Consider the following 19100-nt stretch of genomic DNA (forward strand, 5'->3'; position numbering starts at 1 on the left):
ATATTGAAAGAATGCTTGAATGTGAAACTAAAAGCAAATAAAAATCCCAAGTGAGGACCACATGAAGTCTTGCGGCTGCTATTTGTAGCTTTCTTATTCAGATAAAGAAATGAGATGAAAAAATCAATAAAAATCTGAGAAGTGGATTCGATTAATTGCCTATGCGGCTGCTATCTATATATCTAGTGGCTTTCTTGGTTGAGGACTGAAAAAGATATAAGTTGAAAAACATTCTATATTTTCGTTTTATACTTTTAAAAGTATTGGTAAAAGGCTGCGTACGGTTTTTGTTGGTCAAAACCTCCAACCAAATAATTAAATGTCAACTTGAATGGATTGCTGATTTATCTGGCATGACATATGACATATACATGTGTCATTTATGTATCACAGTTTAGGTACGGTGATCATATGGTACAACTGAAACAGTAGACAATACAAACGTAATATGGTTAAGTGCACCGAAATACAACCAACTAATCATCAAAATTTATTGTGTGTACGAACTCTAGGTTGACTTTATTGTATTCAAGAAACTTGAAATTATGTTTATTGTGAACATAAAACGGATGTGGGAAGGGTTACTTCACATAAAACTTGTTTATTTTCATATTTTTTTTATTGTGTGCATAAACTAATCTCAAAAAGTTATTGTGTGCATGTCACATAAGCAGTCAACGTGAAAGTAGTGACCGACTAACTACTTACCCGGTAACTTTTGTTTACTATGGGACTCTTGAACAAGTTTCATGAATACAATAAAGCCGACCTAAAGTTCGTGCACACAATAACTTTTCAGGATTAGTTAACTGCATTTCGGTGCACTTGGCCCATATAATATAATAAAGTTTGATAGATAATCAGAAATTATTATACGATTATCAATTTCAATATGAAAATAATTAATACGAGTGTCATTAGTCGACCAGATTTGGTTGATTATTTGTCATCCATAAAAGCACATTTACACTCCTATAACATTATAAATAAACAAATACAAATTATTAGTTATTGTAAAATAAATATTATAGTATAACAAATATGATCAGTCACGAACCAAACACGTGGGTACGAACAATATGAAGTCATGAACCACTTCTTCCCTTGTGCAAATAGAGATACTCATGCAAATCACAAAAAGCACCAATTGCACGGCTAAATGCGGAGCCCGTACATTAGACCCCCGCCGATCATTTCACCATCTTCCCTCTATTAATACGTACCCTTAAATTTTAAATATATTGATTTCATCACTTAACACCATGCTATATAAACACATGTTAATCTTGTACTGTATAACGCAAAATGTCGTCCATAATCTGGATCTTAATTTTAATTTAGCATTAAAATTGACATAATTAACACTATCTTTTTGGTCAAATCACCACGTATGATCATCACATCTTAATATAATAATTTGGTCGTTCAAAAAAAAAACACCTAGTATGTTCACATGTAATATTTGATTACTAGGCACTTTTTTGCATTAAATTCGTTCTACAACAATTTGACCATATATACGGAAATATAATTATTTAGTACCGCATTGCTTTATTGAATCATATCCTAGCTTTGAGTTTTCTATATATATATCTCATCCAATTCATCAAATAACCCACAAAACATTAGACTTATTAAAAAGAGCGGGGCCGGATAATAATGGCATCACAATATTGTATCAACTTATTGGTGTCTAAAACAAACGGTTTTGTTATTACTAGCAATGCTCAACGTTCACGATGTCGTTTGATCGGTTCTTCTACACATAAAACGACCACCAAGCTTATTTGCCGGTTCAAGTCATCACTGCCTCATTCGCTACGAGCTAACATTGCAATGCCAACGAAACGAGGCAGCAGTTTCCCAATCGTAGATCACCGCCAATCCATGGTATATATATAGTTTTCTAGACGAGTGTTTATTACTTATTGATGTTATTGTTTCTAATTGTTGCGCGCAACAAAAGCATCCTAGCTAAAAGATAAACAAAGAAAGTTATACATAATAATGAAATTAGTAGTCACTCTGATGACTTTGTTTTGGTAATTAATTTGATCGATATAGGTAATTCCTTTTGAAGTAGATGTTACCGATAGGATTGACATACTAAAGAAAAGAACAAGAGAGCTTTTGATGACGACTTCAAATCCCACAACGACGTTGAACCTAATCGAAACTATGCAGAGATTGGGTATCGGTTATAGTTTTGAAGACGAAATAGAGAAAATACTTGAAAATCTTGTTGAAGGTCCGGTTGAGGAGGATTTATATACAACGGCGCTAAGGTTTCGCCTTCGTCGACAACAAGGCCTTTTTACTAATCCTGGTATAATTTATTCTTAACTTTTTTTTGAGGGCCAACCAATAAAGCCTGATTTTTAGGGTAACCCGGTGAAAGGCTACCCCATACACCCGTGAACGTAGATAGCACTGGGTAGCCTAAGCCCACCATGTAGCTCTATTTTCATAAAAAAAAATTAATTAGAAAAAAAAAAAAACATGAGATCTTAGCTAGGGTTTGAACCACTAAACTCATGGGTAAAACTTGAATGTCTCATGGGTCATTGGCTTTATTCTCAACATAATTTAAAACTAGCAAGAAAGTGTATCTAGTCTAATTGCCCTCTGACTGTCGATCTTTAGGTATTTAATTAATGTTGGTCCTTGAAACAGATGTTTTCACACGATTCATGGATCCAAATGGGAGGTTTATAGAGTCATTGAGCGAAGATGTAGAGGGATTGCTGAGTTTATATGAAGCTTCATACTTGGGCGCAATTGGGGAAGATGTGTTATCACAAGCCAAGGAATTTACTACTACCCACCTCAAGCAGAAATCAGTTTCACAATTAAGCCCGAAGCTTCATCAAAAGATTCAACACGGTTTAGAGCTACCAAAGCACATGAGAATGGCTCGACTAGAAGCAAAAAGATATATTGAAAAATATGGCAACGAAACCGATCACATCCCTATGTTACTAGAACTTGCAAAGTTGGATTACAATCAAGTCCAGTCTCTCCACCAGACGGAACTAGCTGAGATAACCAGGTAAAATTAAAACTTGTTTCATGTTATTGTTTTCGTTCGTAATATATACAATATACTTTTATGAATGTACACGTAAAGATGGATCTTATATGTTATAAAGAGATGATTTTGATTTCAGGTGGTGGACACATTTGGGTCTAACTTCTAAGCTTACATTTGGCCGAGATCGCCCTCTTGAGTGCTTTTTGTGGACAGTTGGGATCTTGCCTGACCCAAAATACTCCTTTTGCAGAATTGAGCTAGCTAAAACCATATCCATGGTGTTGGTCATAGATGACATATTTGACACTTATGGCCCATATGATGATCTTGTCCTTTTCACCAAAGCGATTCAAAGGTTAATACATTTGCACTTTTTTTTTTTTTGATTTTCTTCACTTAAACATTGATCAGTAATTCTAAAGTCACATTTTTTTTTACACATGGTAGATGGGATTTAGATGAAACAGAACAACTTCCAGAGTACATGAAAATATGTTACATGGCATTGTATAATACCACGAACGAAATTGGTTACGAGGTCCTAAAAAGACACGGGTTAAGCATCTTGCCATTTCTTCGTAAGACGGTAAAGTTCCATCATTTTACTCAAACATTATTACTGGATATAATTAACCACCTGTTGTTGATTATTTGCCATTTTCGATTGATTCTAGTGGATTGACATGATTGAAGCCTTCATGGTAGAAGCTGAATGGGTAAAAAGTGGAACTACACCTTCTCTAAAAGACTACATTGAGAATGGGATTAAAACAGCAGGGACATACATGGCCCTTGTGCATATATTTTTTCTCATAGGAGAAGGGGTTACAGTCGAAAATATGAATAGTCTTCTTGATCCATACCCTGGTTTCTTCTTCACTGCAGGTTCCATTCTTCGTCTTTGGGATGATCTCGGCACCTCCAAGGTATAGTATATACAAATAAAAGTGATGTAGCACAAGCTAGTGTGGGCAATATACAGAAAAAAAAAAAAATTCAAAAATGGAGTAAAATGAAAGAATCCTTGGAAAAAAAATTCAAAAGGAGACAAAAATTTAAAATTTATAAAACAAGTATAAAAATCCATTAACAAAACTAAGATTTTCTAGCAACAAAAATCAAGGTTCTTAATATTAATCCTAGCTTGTCTTAATTATATATTTAGGAGGAACAAGATAGAGGGGATGTAGCATCAAGCATCCAATTGTTCATGAAAGAGAACAACATAACATGTGAAGAGGAAGGACGAAATCAGATCTTGCAACTTATCGAAAATTCGTGGAAAGAACTGAATCTGGAGCTAGTCGTGACCAACAAATTATTTCCCCATTCGATAATCAACGTTGCCCACAACATGTCAAGAACTGCTCAAGTTGTTTATCAACATGATGATGATAGTTATTTCTCAAGTGTAGATAACCATGTAAGAAATCTTTTCTTCGACCCCATAGATATCTAAGCTAGCTAATTAGCTTTTTATTCTAACCATATATGGAGTATTCAAGGAAATGGAGTGATCGACTAACAACATACAAGGAGCATGCACTAAATAGCAGATTTAAAGATTTTGTATTCTTTTAATCCTTTTGTTAATTAGCTGCCTATATATGGGTTTGTGTTAATTTGTTCGATAAATTTCACATTGATGTGTAGTGTATGTAATGTAATACCATTGGCCGGTGCTCCACCTAGCTTGGAGCCTTGCATTTGTAACGCTGTTGATTAATAATTAAATATCTATATTTATATAGAGAATATTTCAAATATATCTCATTTCATGTCGATATATACTAAAACTAAATAAATAAAACAAATAAAATACTTGAAAAAGTTATGACAGCCATGCATTTCTTTTCTCGTATTCTCTCCTCTAGAGTTACATTCTTGATATACTTATTTGTGCAACGATTAATATGTTATACTATATTACATTTTATATCTTATTGCAATTTATTTCTAATACTCCATATATCTTTTATTTTAATCAAAACTTATTTGAAAAGTTTTATCACTCAAATTATATGATTATCTTATTCATTATAAATAGTTTTGCTATAAAATATTTCATAATTTATCATGACAACAAAACATATTGAAACATAAGCTATAACTTTTTTTTTTTAATTTATAAAACTGTACGATATATACCAATAAACTATATACACATTCAATAATATTGTTATTAAACATTATCGACCTCAAAATTTAGTATCTTCAATGGCCCAAATGAGTAAGTCAATAATTCAAACTTGTAAGGCCCAAACAAATCCAACCTCAAGACCATCACCATCATGGCATCATCTAACCCATCTAGATCCTTTTTTTCACAAATGTTGATAAACATGTGCCAAACTTCCCTAAAATTTAATTAATTCTCTATTTTATTATCAAAACAGCTACCTTCCAACACTCTAAACAAACACACTCAGATTCACTACTGCTTAGTACAAGCCCCCCTTATTTGAAGTTTTTTTTGAATAATCTGCAAAAAAGATGATGTTATTGAATCTTCTTCCTTCATCCTCATCATCTCTCACTTTCACAAAATCACACCATAACAAAAACCCTAATCTTGTTTCAAGAAACTCAATTTCTCATCAATTTAAGCCTAAAGATTCAATCTTTAACAATACCCACATCAAACCAACATCTCAGATCTATAAAGTTTGCAACTTTATCAAAACCCCATATGTTTTAAGTGATTTTGGGCCAAAACCCACTTCACATATTGCTAAATGTTCATCAGAAGATAGTCTAGAGTCAACCCCAGATGTTGAAGTTGACAAAAAGTCAACAAACAAGACTCTGCAACTTGCTATTGTGTTTGGATTTTGGTATTTTCAGAATATTGTTTTCAATATTTATAATAAGAAAGCTTTGAATATATTTCCGTATCCATGGTTACTTGCTTCTTTTCAGCTTTTTGTTGGTTCTATCTGGATGTTAGTTCTTTGGGCTACTAAGATTCAACCTTGTCCCAAAATTGATAAATCGTTTATTATCGCGCTTTTAGGCCCTGCATTGTTTCATACTATTGGTCATATTTCTGCCTGTGTTTCGTTTTCAAAAGTTGCGGTTTCGTTTACTCATGTTATTAAGTCTGCAGAGCCGGTTTTTTCAGTTGTGTTTTCGTCTGCTTTAGGTGATTCCTATCCTTTGTCTGTTTGGTTATCCATTTTACCAATTGTTATGGGTTGTTCATTAGCTGCTGTGACTGAAGTTTCGTTTAATCTTGGTGGGTTATGGGGTGCTATGATTAGTAATGTTGGGTTCGTGTTAAGAAATATTTACTCGAAGAAGAGTTTGCAGAGCTTTAAGCAAGTGAATGGGTTGAATTTGTACGGATGGATTACCATTTTGTCGTTCTTTTATCTGTTTCCTGTTGCGATTTTCGTTGAAGGGTCTCAATGGGTTCCTGGATACCATAAAGCAATTGCGAGTATTGGGAATCCTTCGACATTTTATCTATGGGTGATGATCTCTGGGGTGTTTTATCATCTATATAACCAATCGTCGTATCAAGCACTTGATGATATTAGCCCGTTGACTTTCTCAGTTGGAAACACAATGAAACGGGTCGTTGTGATCGTGTCTACTGTTATTGTTTTTAGGAATCCTGTTAGGCCATTGAATGCACTTGGGTCCGCAATTGCTATCTTGGGTACATTCTTGTATTCGCAGGCGTCATCAAAGAAGAAGGTTGCTATCGAAAAGAAGGATTGAAGAAAGCATCATATGGTTCATTTCTTATCTTACTGTTATTAGAAGTTTTGGCTTTTAATTTTGTTTTAGAAAGTTTCAGTACTTTTTGGTTTCTTTATTGAAGTAGGGTTTTAGTGTTTCCGTGACTTTATGTGGCCTTGGTAGACTTTGGTATTATACTTCAATGAGAGAATATTGATTTTGAAAATCTTTTCTTGTTATAAGCTTGTTGCTGATAGCTCTTCCTGTTCTTTACATTTATGGTGATATGTGAAGTGCATGCAGTCTTGTATTGATAGAATCTTATGAAATAGCAAGCTTGGTAGTGAATTAATGTGCATCAAATTAGGCGATACATCACATCATTTGATTGTTTTATTCTGCGTGGTGAGTGATATGACGCCATTGTAATTTGACATATGCCGCCGATAAGCCCGTCTATATCATGTACTGGAATCATGTGTAATAAATAATGAACACCTACTGTTTAGTGGTGTGTGACAAATTCTGGTTTGTACATATCGCCACCCTTTTGTTTTTGTAGATGTATGATCATCATTAGGATTGTTGTATGCTCATGTTTTCTTGTTGTATATACGGATACTTGTACACTTACACCTGCATACTTACATATCATGTACATGATTGCATGTATATATACATAATTAATTTACATAGATTTGAGCAGGACTTATTTATTCTATCACCCTCACCTGTCATCCAACATGGTTCGCACCAGTAAACATATGTCCAGTTTTACTTCATTTTTCAATTAGAAAGTTGGAATCTTATAGTCATTCTAAAATATGTGCTATGAAGGATTAATTTGCCATGTGAAATATGTAAAACATGGATCATATTCTTAGAAATCTGAACCCTTGTGTGTATTTCGGCACCAAACAATGCATTAGTTGTCTTACACTAAAAATGTTCACAAAACGTATAGTGTATGGTTTTATCTTAATGACATCCATAAAATGTGGATGAATGTTAATACACTAGATACCGTAAGTTAGATCTTGTTCATAAAAATGTTAATAGCTTACTTCATGGATGATACATGGACCCTTTCCCTGGGGTAATGTGTGTTTTTGTTTAAGGATTTTCCTCTGTTCAAATTGAAGAATTTATGTGGGAGTGGCGAGAGTTTCGATATTAGCCTTTGCTCTTCATAGCAAAACTTTTACAATGTATAATTGTATATACATACTAGTTTACTAGCAGCAACTTTTTGACTAGTTCAAATTCCTGGTATGATACTACTGACCCATATACCAACCAATCTTCTGGCCTTAAGTATTGTCCTCGTGACTTTAATTACGAGTCGTAAGCAACCCACAATCACTAATGGTGATTGACTGATAGGTATGCCACCAGTTTGCTATGTGTGGACTAAAACCAAGACCAGATGTTGCAAATGTTGATAACTGGAAACCCAAGGAGTCTGCAATCCCACAGGACAGTCACATAATACATGATATTCCACTGTACTGGAAAATATGATAATACTCACAAAGACGCCCCCCTTCAGACCACGCCAAGCTACCCATCCGAAGGCTGGCCCCGAAGTTGCTGCTTGTGGGAATCAAACTTGCATTCTCCCCTATAGAATCCCATCTCTCAAGTCTAATTCTAACTCTCGAATCCTCGTTGAGGTCATCTCTGAGGTGATCTAGTTGACATTGCATTTCTTTGTTTCTTATTTATTATTAAATTCATTCTGTGCATAACAAGATACGAGTAAACAATAAAACAAGATACGATCATGAACATAATTACGATTAATAAAAAGGCTAGGGTTTTTTATGTTTTCAAATATTTTTTACAATAGAAGATTCACTTTGAATTAATAATTTACATTTTCAAAGATCTATTACATCTTTCGTCATCGTCATCCATAGCTTTATACTGGAGCTGAAATAATGCTTATTTTATGATTCACATAAATTTAGATTAGGGTTCTATTTATGTATATTTTTTAGGCTACGAATGACTAGTAAGAAAATGTTGTAACTATAAATCCTTATGATGCATTTCCCTCCACGGCTCCACAGTCGACAAGAAAATTAAACTCCATTTTCGTACAATTATCTTTTTTAATTATCAATATAATTTGATATAACATACATACTCTATGATTTTTAACCACAAAAACTAATGGTAAGTTTAAAAATTCATCACAATATTATCTAAAGTATTTCATATGGGTACCGTGCTATCATTTTTTTACATTTTGAAAGTTAGATCGTCATGAAACATCACACTAAAAATTGTCGGCATCTAATTTATATCTATATTTCTATACAATCTAATAAGACAAATCATCATTTTCTTTCCTTAAACTTTCTACTTTTAAAAGACCAAAAATACTCTTCACCTTTATTCACTAATTTAAACATCTACATCTAATATACCTATAATATCTTTAATGAAATAATTTACGGTATATATTTTTCAACACTTAAAATAATTACAATATCACCTTTAATATCAAATACTTTTACATTTACCAACATCGTCGCCCCCATCACCGTCTTCACTGCCGCCGTCACCACCACCACCTCCGTCATCATTACCCCCACCGCCGCCATATTGCGCGGAGATAAATTTAGTCCAGTATAATTTAACCATCCTTTTAAAAATAATTTTTTACTGAAGTTTTATGAATACAAACTCTTTAAAATAAAATTTAAAGAAAAAAAAATCAATTTCGTAGACATTTTGCTTTTGTCTAGATGAGGGTTAGTGCCCGCGCGATGTGACGGTAAAACGGTGATGATAATACAAAACAACAGAGGAAGAATTGATATACATGTGTGTAATCAAGAAGGAGAGAAATAAGTGACTGTGTGTTAGATCTTGCTATGGTGTTGTTTTATGTTTAGAGATATAGAATTAGAGGTAACGTGAGAATTAAGAGTAATATGTGATATTGAAAAAGGTACTTAAATTACTTAAAATAAAATTTTTAACATGTTTTATTTATAATAATTATCACATTCTCTCTCGTAAAAGTGTTAGATGAAAAATTACTATTTTACCCTTTATAAATTAATTTACATCATTAATCCTTTATTTTCTAAATTATATCTGCTATCACTTTACATCAATTACATTTACACAAATTACTTGCATAGTTGCACCCACCATGAACACCACCACCACGGCCACCGTCACCACCGCCAATCATCGTCATCATCAAACCGCCGCCGCATCGCGCGGGTATAATGCTAGCAAGAGTTTAAAGATAACTAGTTTACTGTTTACCCCCATATTGATCCACGTTTTCCAAATAACTCCCTTCAAGTATAACTTTCTGTTATTATTAAACCATTTTTAACTACAACAATAATAACTCCTTTCTCGCCCTACACTTCTTATAAGCAAAACCCTGACCTCAGCCTCCCAAAACCCTCCGACCACCGCCGTCAAAAGCCACCACTCTCCGTCCAGGTCATTCTCTTAACCCCTTTTTCCCTTTTGTTCTACATAATCTTGTATATAAGTAATTACCCTTTTACATTACTAAATTCTAATATATATTTTTTGGGTGTGGGTGTGTCTGTTTGCAGGATATATATATATACACACACACACACACATATATTTGTAGTTAAAAGAAAAATGATATCATCAATATCATGGGTTCCAAAAGGAGCCTCAAAACCTGTCCCATCTGCAGCTGACCCTCCTTCTAAAGAGGAAATTGAAGAGATTAAAAAAGCAGCCCTCTTGGGAAAAGGGTAAAGTTTTTTTTACTTAATTTTATTAATTTTACTGTTTTGAATTCATTTGATAAGTGTTTATGTTGAAAAATGGTATCTTTTTACTGGAATTTGTTAATTTTTTTTACTGTCTTGAATTCATTTGATTTGTGTTTATGTTGAAAAATGGTAAATCTTTTTACTGGGTTTTGTTTTTGTTTTTACTGTTTTGAATTCATTTGATTTATGTTTATGTTGAAGAAAGTTTGTATCTTTATATATATATATATATATATATATATTATATATCTTTATATATAATGTGTTTACTGTTGTTTGGTGTTTGCAGTTTTGATGTTGAAAGTGAGGAAGGTAATGAGGATGATGATGAAGATATGACTGCTGTTGATGAATCAACAGAACAGCCTGATGAAATCGAGCAGGCGATAGGTGCAGCTAATGCACTTGGTAAGGTTTCTACAAAGAAAACTAGTGGTGGCTCCAGCAGCTTCTCCGACATTGCAGATGGGTTGGACGAACTAAACATGGATGATTATGATGATGAAGATGATGGTATATTTATTCTTTAGAAGCTCTCTTTTTCTTGTTCATTCGTTTCAAGATATTGTTTGAGAGTTTTTGGATTGTTGCTTGATTAGACACGTTGATGCCCAATAGTCCAAAAATTACTACTGTAACATTGTGTTGAAATATTCATTTTTTGACGCACGTCCAAACTTGTGTATCGGATATGTTATATATACCAAAGTATTATTTCTTTCTGCTAGTGTTCTTTTGGTTTAGTATAGTTTTAACATGTGATGCATATTTTTCTATTCGTTGACATTAGACATCGACATATTTGGTTCGGGGCTTGGGGACACATTCTATCCGAGCAATGAGTTAGACCCTTATCTGAAGGATAAAGGCGTAAGTTGCATATTTTCTTACTTTGGCTTCTGCTTGTCTTTTGAATTTGAGGTTAGAATTGCATCCTTATGATTTTTTAATTTTTTGTTGTTCAGGATGATGAGGATTCTGAGGAGCTTGAAGACATTATGATCAAAGCTGATGATGCTGTTTTAGTTTCTACACGTAATGAGGATGATATGAGTTATCTAGATGTATGTGGTGTTATAAGCATATGAACAGATTATCCATTGTTCACGTTTTGATGTGCTAATCTGTGTGTTTAAACAGGTATGGATAATAGAGGATCCTGATGGTGATTCAAACGCATATGTTCATCATGACATTCTTATCCCAGCATTTCCATTATGCACAGCATGGCTTGATTGCCCAATTAAAGGTGGCGAAAAAGGTAAATAAAGGTTGACCTTTAGTTTGGGAGTTTGAAATTATGTTTAGATGCTTTAAAAGTCATAGTTGTTTGGAAAGTATAGACCATTAATATTGTATGCTTGCAGGGAATTTTATAGCAGTTGGCTCAATGGAACCATCAATCGAAATATGGGATCTTGATATTGTAAGGGGATTTTAACTTTTGACTGTTAATTTCAGTAATCACTAGTCATTTTCCCATAATCAGATTATTTCAATGTTCATGTAAGTCATAGTACTGATGTACTTTCGACTATATTCAGGTGGATGAAGTTCAACCTTCACTAATACTAGGTGGTTATTCTGAAAAGAAAAAGAAGAAGAAAGGAAAGAAGACCGAGGTATTCAGCTCACCAGTTTTTTTTTCCTAAATGTTTGCGTAATTTCCGTCTACTTTTCTATTTTTTAGTGCCAAAGAGAATATATTAAGATTATTGTTGTATATTAAATAGTAACATATACTGAAAAGAGTTGCAAATTTTGTGTTTTCTAGAAATCTATCAAGTACAAAAAAGATAGTCACACAGGTGCAGTACTTAGTCTTGCTTGGAACAAAGGCTTTAGGTATGTTAATGATCTTTGGATTAATTTTTATGCGTCGTTTTTCCGTATTACTAATTTCGTTTTGTCACCTTGAACATAGGAATATTCTTGCGAGCGCTAGTGCTGACAAACTAGTGAAGGTTTGGGATGTAGCTACTGGCGATTGTAAACTTACCATGAATCACCATACTGATAAGGCAAGCTCTATATGTTTTCTCTAGTTTTCCAGCATATCAAGTTGGTTGTTGTGTTTGAATCTCATTAAGTGTGATTTTTAGACTTGTGTCTAAAAATGATCATGGTTTAAATAGTCAGTCAGATAATCAGTGATAATCAGATAGTGTTTGGATGTGTATGGAGGTATACCAATCACCTGGATAAATACGTGTTTAGCCAATTCTTATTATTAAGAAACCAATACCCTAAGTGACCAAAAAGGATATTTTCTAGAAAAAATAAAAAGGAGACATGTCTTGTGAGATTCGGGACTTGGTAGTACAAAGTTTTTCATTACATTTGGATAATCAGTTTTGTTACTACTAACTAGTATGACCTTGATTATGTAGAGCTGATTGTTTGACCTGTAAATAATCATAATCTTATGTATCCAAACATTAAAACGGATGATTTTGATCATATTTTGTAATTATCTCAACACCCTCTAGCTATATGCTCAACTAATGGAGGATGTTGCATAAGTACTTGTTTATACAATAGGAAAGAATGTTCAGAAACTTCAAATGATCTTATAATTTAGTTATTAGTAATGTCTCCAATATAAGTACCCTGCACCTATATGGATATTGAGATTTTCAAACATTTAGGTACTTACCTATTTATGTTTTCTCTTGCCTATTTTTTCAGGTTCAAGCAGTTGCATGGAATCATCATGAGCATGAAGTTCTTCTCAGTGGATCTTTCGATCATACAGTAGTTATGGTGATTTCCTTACTAAATCTTACTTGTATCGAATATTTTTGGTATAACATTCTTATTTCAAGTCATAAAACTCTTTGAATGCCTGAAACCATATCTGTCAGTGAAGTTTTATCAAGCTTTATTGCGTTAATAGTTTGCAATCACAATCACTCATTTCCCTCCTAAAAATTTTACAAAATTGTTGCCTCAATTAAGCAGGATCTATGTGGTATAAATTTTCATTGGTAGGTATTGTTTATAAATTATCTAGCGATGTCTTTGGTCGATAATGTTTTTGTTACATTGCAGAGGGATGGAAGGAAACCTACTCATACTGGGTTTAAGTGGCTTGTTGGTGCCGACGTTGAAAGCTTGGCATGGGATCCACATGACCAACATTCATTTGTGGTTAGTTCTGCAACTTTAGTTTGTACCGACATGATTAAAAGTTTATGACTTTGATTGTTACAGTAAGCCCAAGTGGCAAAACATGTTTTTTAGATGGGTCAGGTGGTTATAGAAAGTGTATTCATTGCGTGATTGTGGCCTCTTTTGCTTAAGTCTATGTGGTTCATGCAAAGTACCAGAGGTGGCGGTGGGTGGGCTGGGTTACAAGTTAAAGTGAGCTGTCAATTAATTAATATGCAACAGGACTACAAAAACTATATAAGTAGTATCTGATTTAGTAAAACTATATGGAAGGTTGTCATTTAAAAAGTCACTTTTGTCTAAGTTCGACGTATTTGGCCCATTTGAGATAAAACACATTACAAATTGAGTCATTCATATATAGATGGTTCAAAGGTACAAGTGTGTTATCTGTGTACAGGTGAGTCTCGAGAATGGTACAATTCTTGGTTTTGATATCAGAACAGCAGCATCGAATTCATCCACAGAATTAAAGCCGACGTTTACTATCCATGCACATGATAAAGCTGTTTGTGCTATTTCGTATAACCCTCTGGTGCCAAATGTAAGCTTTTGGCTTCTAGCTTCTGTTTTTGATTTTGTTTTTATGAAGTTACGTTCAATATGTTATTGACTTGCACTGATTTTCTTTCCAGCTTATTGCAACTGGTTCTGAAGACAAAATGGTATGGTAGTTAAAATGTTATATTTCTCATGCTATGGTGTACTTGCAAAGCATTGTCTCCTGAATTGATTTATATTTTATTTTATGGAATAACAGGTCAAGCTATGGGATTTGTCAAACAACCAACCTTCGTGTTTAGCCTCACAGAATCGTAAAGCAGTACGTGTCTTGACTTTTATTTACTGAACAACCTACTTTGAATCCCTTTATCTGTTAATCAGAGTCCACAAATGAGATTGTTCCAGTTTATTTGTTTTTGCTTTGTTAGTTGTTACTGGTAGTGCTTGTGGTTTGTGGAATTTTGTACCATATAGGGCTGACTAGTTGGAGCTCCACACTGGATGTCATAAAGACTATTCTAGTTCTCTTATATTGGATGTGTGTTCAGTGTTCTGCCTAGATGTTTTTTGAGTCAATAATTGAAAAATATAGTCTAAAGAGCAAAAATTCTTACGGAAGCATAATTGTTTTTTTTGTTTCGACTTTTATCAGGGAGCTGTTTTTGCCTTGTCTTTCTTGGAAGACTGTCCCTTTTTGCTTGCTCTTGGTGGTTCTAAAGGAAAATTGGAGGTAAGCATTGCTCTGTCACTCTCTGTTTCAAAATTTTGCAGTAAATTTCATTTGATGTCGCCCACAAATGGAAGATTAAAACTACCTATATCACCAGATTGATGATCACAAAGTATTAGCCTCATTGAACATTGTCTGCACTAGCCTCTCTATTTTGTCACTTGCGAGGATCATACTTGGCGAATGTTCATACATTTCTTATCTTTTACCTTTCTATTAAGCTGCTGATATCTCTTCCATTATTTGTTTACGTGCAGTTATGGGACACATTATCCGACGCTACCATTTCAAAAAGATACGGGAAATATGCCAGGCAAGATAAGGCACCCGCTTCAACATGAGTTTCTTTTTCCCTTTAGGTTTTATGTTGCATCACCTGCTATACTGGGCTTCAATGAGTATGGTTTGTATGATGTTTTGAAAGTCAATGTAATATGATTTTGATACAAGACTTGTTTTGGTGGGTAAAATGTCACCTAGGGTTTAGTTGTATACAAAATGTTAGAACAAGGGAAAAAACCAGCAAAAGTGAAAGGTTATAATTTCATGGCTTGCATATAGTCATTTAAGTACTTTTTTTGCGATGTAATCGAAGCCTAAAATTCAAGTTTTGTAATTTTATGTTTTCTGTTGATATGTTTAAGAAAAATACATGGCTACAAACTGGCTCTAACCTTAATAGCCATCAAAGTGGGGAGAGGATTCCCTCCCTCCCTCCCCCTTTCTCATCATATGGCGCTGAAAATCGGAAGTAGGCTCCCATGAATGCTATTACAGCGTGTTAAACCTTCCTTAATGTTGGAAGAATATGCATAAAGCGTGTATATTGTACATAATAACCTCCTAAAATATGGAAATATGTACAGCAATGGTATGAATGTCCTAACAATTATAATTCCAACTATTTGGGGCATAATCCAAATCACAAATTAGAAGTCTCCTCTGAGGTCAAGTTTCTTCTGTGAAAATATCTTTTATAAGCTACTTTTGTTCTCACAAAAAGCAGCAAACTCGAACCAAAACCTAACAAAGAAAGGCAACCCCACCACCAGAATGTATCGTTATAACACATCCGCCCCATACATACCCTCTTTCCTCCTACAAAAGCCTCATATTTAGAGCTTTTGATATGGTTGTCATAGATTACACCTCCAAGAACACCATACAAGAGTGATCCCAACGGAATATTGGTTATCAGGATGTTATGGTTGATCCCCGAGCTTCTTGAACCAAACAACTCTGAAGTGATTGAAACAGCTGCTGAAAATACGAACCCAGAACAGATCCCGATCAACCCTGTGGCTGCACTTAAACCACTCTCACTACGTGAGAGAACTAGCACCAGAAAAGCAATGGGCATTGGCATGAGCGAAAGGGCCAACCACCCTGTCCTAGTAATATAGTTTTCTGCATTTACATTATTGCTAGATTTAGAAGTAATCACTTCAACTTATTTAGTAATGAATTGGTCGATTTGAGTTGTGTTATATCCCAACAGAGACATACGAGTCAAAACATAATGTTTTCTAATGAACAGGTCAAATGGGCTGCAATTCCCCTGCACTTTATTGTTCAACACTACTTTAACCGAAAACTACTTTGATATGTCACCCAACCCGCCCATCTTTCCACCTAGTTAGTGACAATGTGCATTAATGATGCACCTACAAACTTTATACTCACTTGCATTCATCTGCGGCGGGTAATAGCAGCTAACCAAGTCTGGGACAGCCGATATAAGACGACCAAAAAAGGAGCACGTAGAATAGATGGTAACAAGTGCTTCAGTCTTGGACCCATACCCTAGTGATTGTGAAATCTGTCCTAGATTATTGCTGTAAACAAGTCCAATAGTACCCCCACAAAAATACGTTAAATAATAAAGCCAGAAATCACATCGGGTGACCATCAACTGAGCACTATGCTCCTCACCAAGCACTATAAGTTGATCTTTCTTTAGCACGCTATCAAAAACCCTTAAAGGAGTTGAGCTATCTTCCATAAGCTCGTCATAATTATTAATTTCAACCAACTTATAACTCTGTCCTTCAACATGGTGCGCCTGTTTAAGACCATAAACAACTTTTGGCAAAACCAATGGAAGTACCACCAACAACATTGCTACAATAAGTATATTTTGTGATGCTGTTTCTAAAAAGAAAAGATATAGGCCCGTAGCAACTGCAAGTATATACAATATTGTGAATATATGTGTATCATCTTTGTTGGGCGTGTCATCTATTTGGAGGTCCTTTTGGGAGTAGGGTTGTTGGAGGATAGGGGCTAGTGCTGCAATGGATGTTATCAATGGGAGAAAGGCGTTTAGAATAAGGTAAGAGTTGTTCTTAGTTTTGTCGTCTGAGCTTATTTTATGGGAGATGAGATTGTATAGTGCTGCGGTTATGCCATTGAAACTAACACTCAGAGAAACAGCAAGTGGCCAGTTGTTTGGGAAGTTTTTTATGCATAAAACAAAACAGACCGTGTTGAACCAAGTGATACTGCAACCAGCTGATAAACACAGAATAAACGCCTGTCAAGTTTAACGGTTGGACTTTAGAAGTTATAACAGTTATAAGGGCATTGATAAATGGTTAAAAAACACAATAAGATATTTGAATTAAGTCTTTAAACAGTTATGTTGGTCGTGAGACTGGTTGGTGGTACCAGATAATAACTCGAGTGTCCATCTCAACCACCAGCCTGTTTGATCCGTTTCCTTTTTTTCTGGATATTTCAAAACAGTTTGCTATAAAATGTAACTTAAACTGATTTAACTTTCATACAAGTTGGTTGAAATTGCTAAGTGAAATATTTCCAAAATGTTTCTAAACAGTTCGCTATAAAATATAACTCAAATAGTATCTTCGTCCACCTACCAGTCACCAAACTACCAAACAAGTTTGCTTGCTTTGCCACAAAACTTATATATAAAGTCAAAGTCATTAATATATAACTACTTTAAATCTAAACTAACAACTAAATATAAATTTATGTATTAGGACACCGAATTGAACTATATTGGGACTTTCCTTTAGCAAAGGTCAGTGTTCGTCTGGCTATGAGAACATATTACACCGAATTACATAGAAAGGCTGGTAATCCAAGCAATTTCTGACATATTTACATTTGTTCACCATATAATTAGGACCCACAATCATCAACGTGTCACCTTATATACGGCTCGTCTTAGTGCCCTTTGGTACCAAATGGGTAAATGACGAGCAGGATATATCATTTCTCTTTGTTATAAGTTTTACAAAGTAAGTAATTAACTCAAAAAATGTATAAGGGAAGCATATAAGGCAATCTTCAATGCTAAAGACGCCCTTAGGCGTCCTTGAGCTGCCACATCATATCCTTACACATCCTTATAAATCCTTAAAATCCTATAATTTTATCTCCAACCATACAAACATCCTTACATATCCTTTAACTCCACTAAAAACAAAAAAAATATAAGTAAGGGCACCTAAGGGCATGCCCTTGAGTAAGGGCATGCATCAAAAAATCTTTAGTTTTGGACAAGCTTCAACCGCAAAGGATATCTAAGGGCACCCAAGGGCGCCCAAAAACATACCCATTGGAGATAGTCTAAATGAAAATGTAAATGCAATAAGAAATGATATAAAATTACTAACCATGAGATATGGCAAGAATATGAGTCTTTGAATAAGTAGCCATTGAAGACCATAACCAAACAAACCAAGGAAAGAAGCCAAGAAAACAACAACCCATGTCGGAAAACACAGCAACAAGACACCCGAACACCATCCAAACAACTTACCAAAATCCGATGCCATGGACAAGTAGTTAAGTTCCACCTGACTAATTTCTAGTACAGTTTTTAGTTGAGTTGAATAAGAAGGGAAGTCGAAATTTGTACCCGTAAATGCTTGTATCCACATCGTTGCGACTAGTACCGTCCATTTCTTCCACTCCATGGGTGTTTTTGTGGTCCAATTTTCCAGTATGATCTCTGGGAACAAACACACCGAGGAGCTGTATAAATATGGCTCTAACTGATTTTTCAAAATGTTGTAATTAGCATGTTTATATGGTGGGTTATAGAGTAAACTACAAGCTTGGTCCCTATATTATTTAGAATTGTAAGTTAGTAAGCACCAATGTCTATCTTTCATGGGTTTTGGGTTTCAATATCTCGACAGTGTAAGAGGAAGATTAAGATGTAGACAGT

General features: G+C 34.5%; 4 protein-coding genes across 4 annotated transcripts; 3 read left to right on the forward strand and 1 right to left on the reverse strand.

The window, feature by feature from the left end:
• The first annotated feature begins 1635 nt into the window (after positions 1-1635).
• On the forward strand, positions 1636-4795 carry LOC122600262 (probable terpene synthase 11). The gene is made up of 7 exons (XM_043772958.1): positions 1636-1890; positions 2065-2326; positions 2674-3049; positions 3168-3386; positions 3479-3617; positions 3706-3957; positions 4197-4795. The coding sequence occupies exons 1-7, from the start codon at positions 1660-1662 to the stop codon at positions 4488-4490; spliced, it is 1773 nt and encodes a 590-aa protein (XP_043628893.1). The 5' UTR covers positions 1636-1659; the 3' UTR covers positions 4491-4795.
• Positions 4796-5387: 592 nt separating this feature from the next.
• On the forward strand, positions 5388-6941 carry LOC122599560 (xylulose 5-phosphate/phosphate translocator, chloroplastic). Its single transcript, XM_043772082.1, has one exon. It carries the CDS (start codon positions 5525-5527, stop codon positions 6752-6754), a length of 1230 nt encoding a protein of 409 aa, XP_043628017.1. The 5' UTR covers positions 5388-5524; the 3' UTR covers positions 6755-6941.
• Positions 6942-10087: 3146 nt separating this feature from the next.
• LOC122599795 (uncharacterized WD repeat-containing protein C17D11.16-like) lies at positions 10088-15551 on the forward strand. The gene is made up of 17 exons (XM_043772381.1): positions 10088-10186; positions 10306-10476; positions 10787-11010; positions 11288-11367; positions 11463-11561; positions 11638-11758; positions 11865-11923; positions 12042-12119; positions 12272-12342; positions 12422-12518; positions 13186-13260; positions 13549-13647; positions 14069-14212; positions 14304-14333; positions 14429-14491; positions 14825-14902; positions 15160-15551. The coding sequence occupies exons 2-17, from the start codon at positions 10358-10360 to the stop codon at positions 15241-15243; spliced, it is 1521 nt and encodes a 506-aa protein (XP_043628316.1). The 5' UTR covers positions 10088-10186; positions 10306-10357; the 3' UTR covers positions 15244-15551.
• Positions 15552-15726: 175 nt separating this feature from the next.
• Positions 15727-18846, reverse strand: LOC122602253 (protein NUCLEAR FUSION DEFECTIVE 4-like). Its single transcript, XM_043774960.1, has 3 exons — positions 18544-18846; positions 16586-17435; positions 15727-16309 (listed from the first exon to the last, which is right to left on the reverse strand). Exons 1-3 carry the CDS (start codon positions 18844-18846, stop codon positions 15825-15827), a joined length of 1638 nt encoding a protein of 545 aa, XP_043630895.1. The 3' UTR covers positions 15727-15824.
• Positions 18847-19100: the final 254 nt, after the last annotated feature.

Source organism: Erigeron canadensis, chromosome 5, assembly GCF_010389155.1.
Source record: "Erigeron canadensis isolate Cc75 chromosome 5, C_canadensis_v1, whole genome shotgun sequence".
Lineage (NCBI taxonomy): Eukaryota > Viridiplantae > Streptophyta > Magnoliopsida > Asterales > Asteraceae > Erigeron > Erigeron canadensis.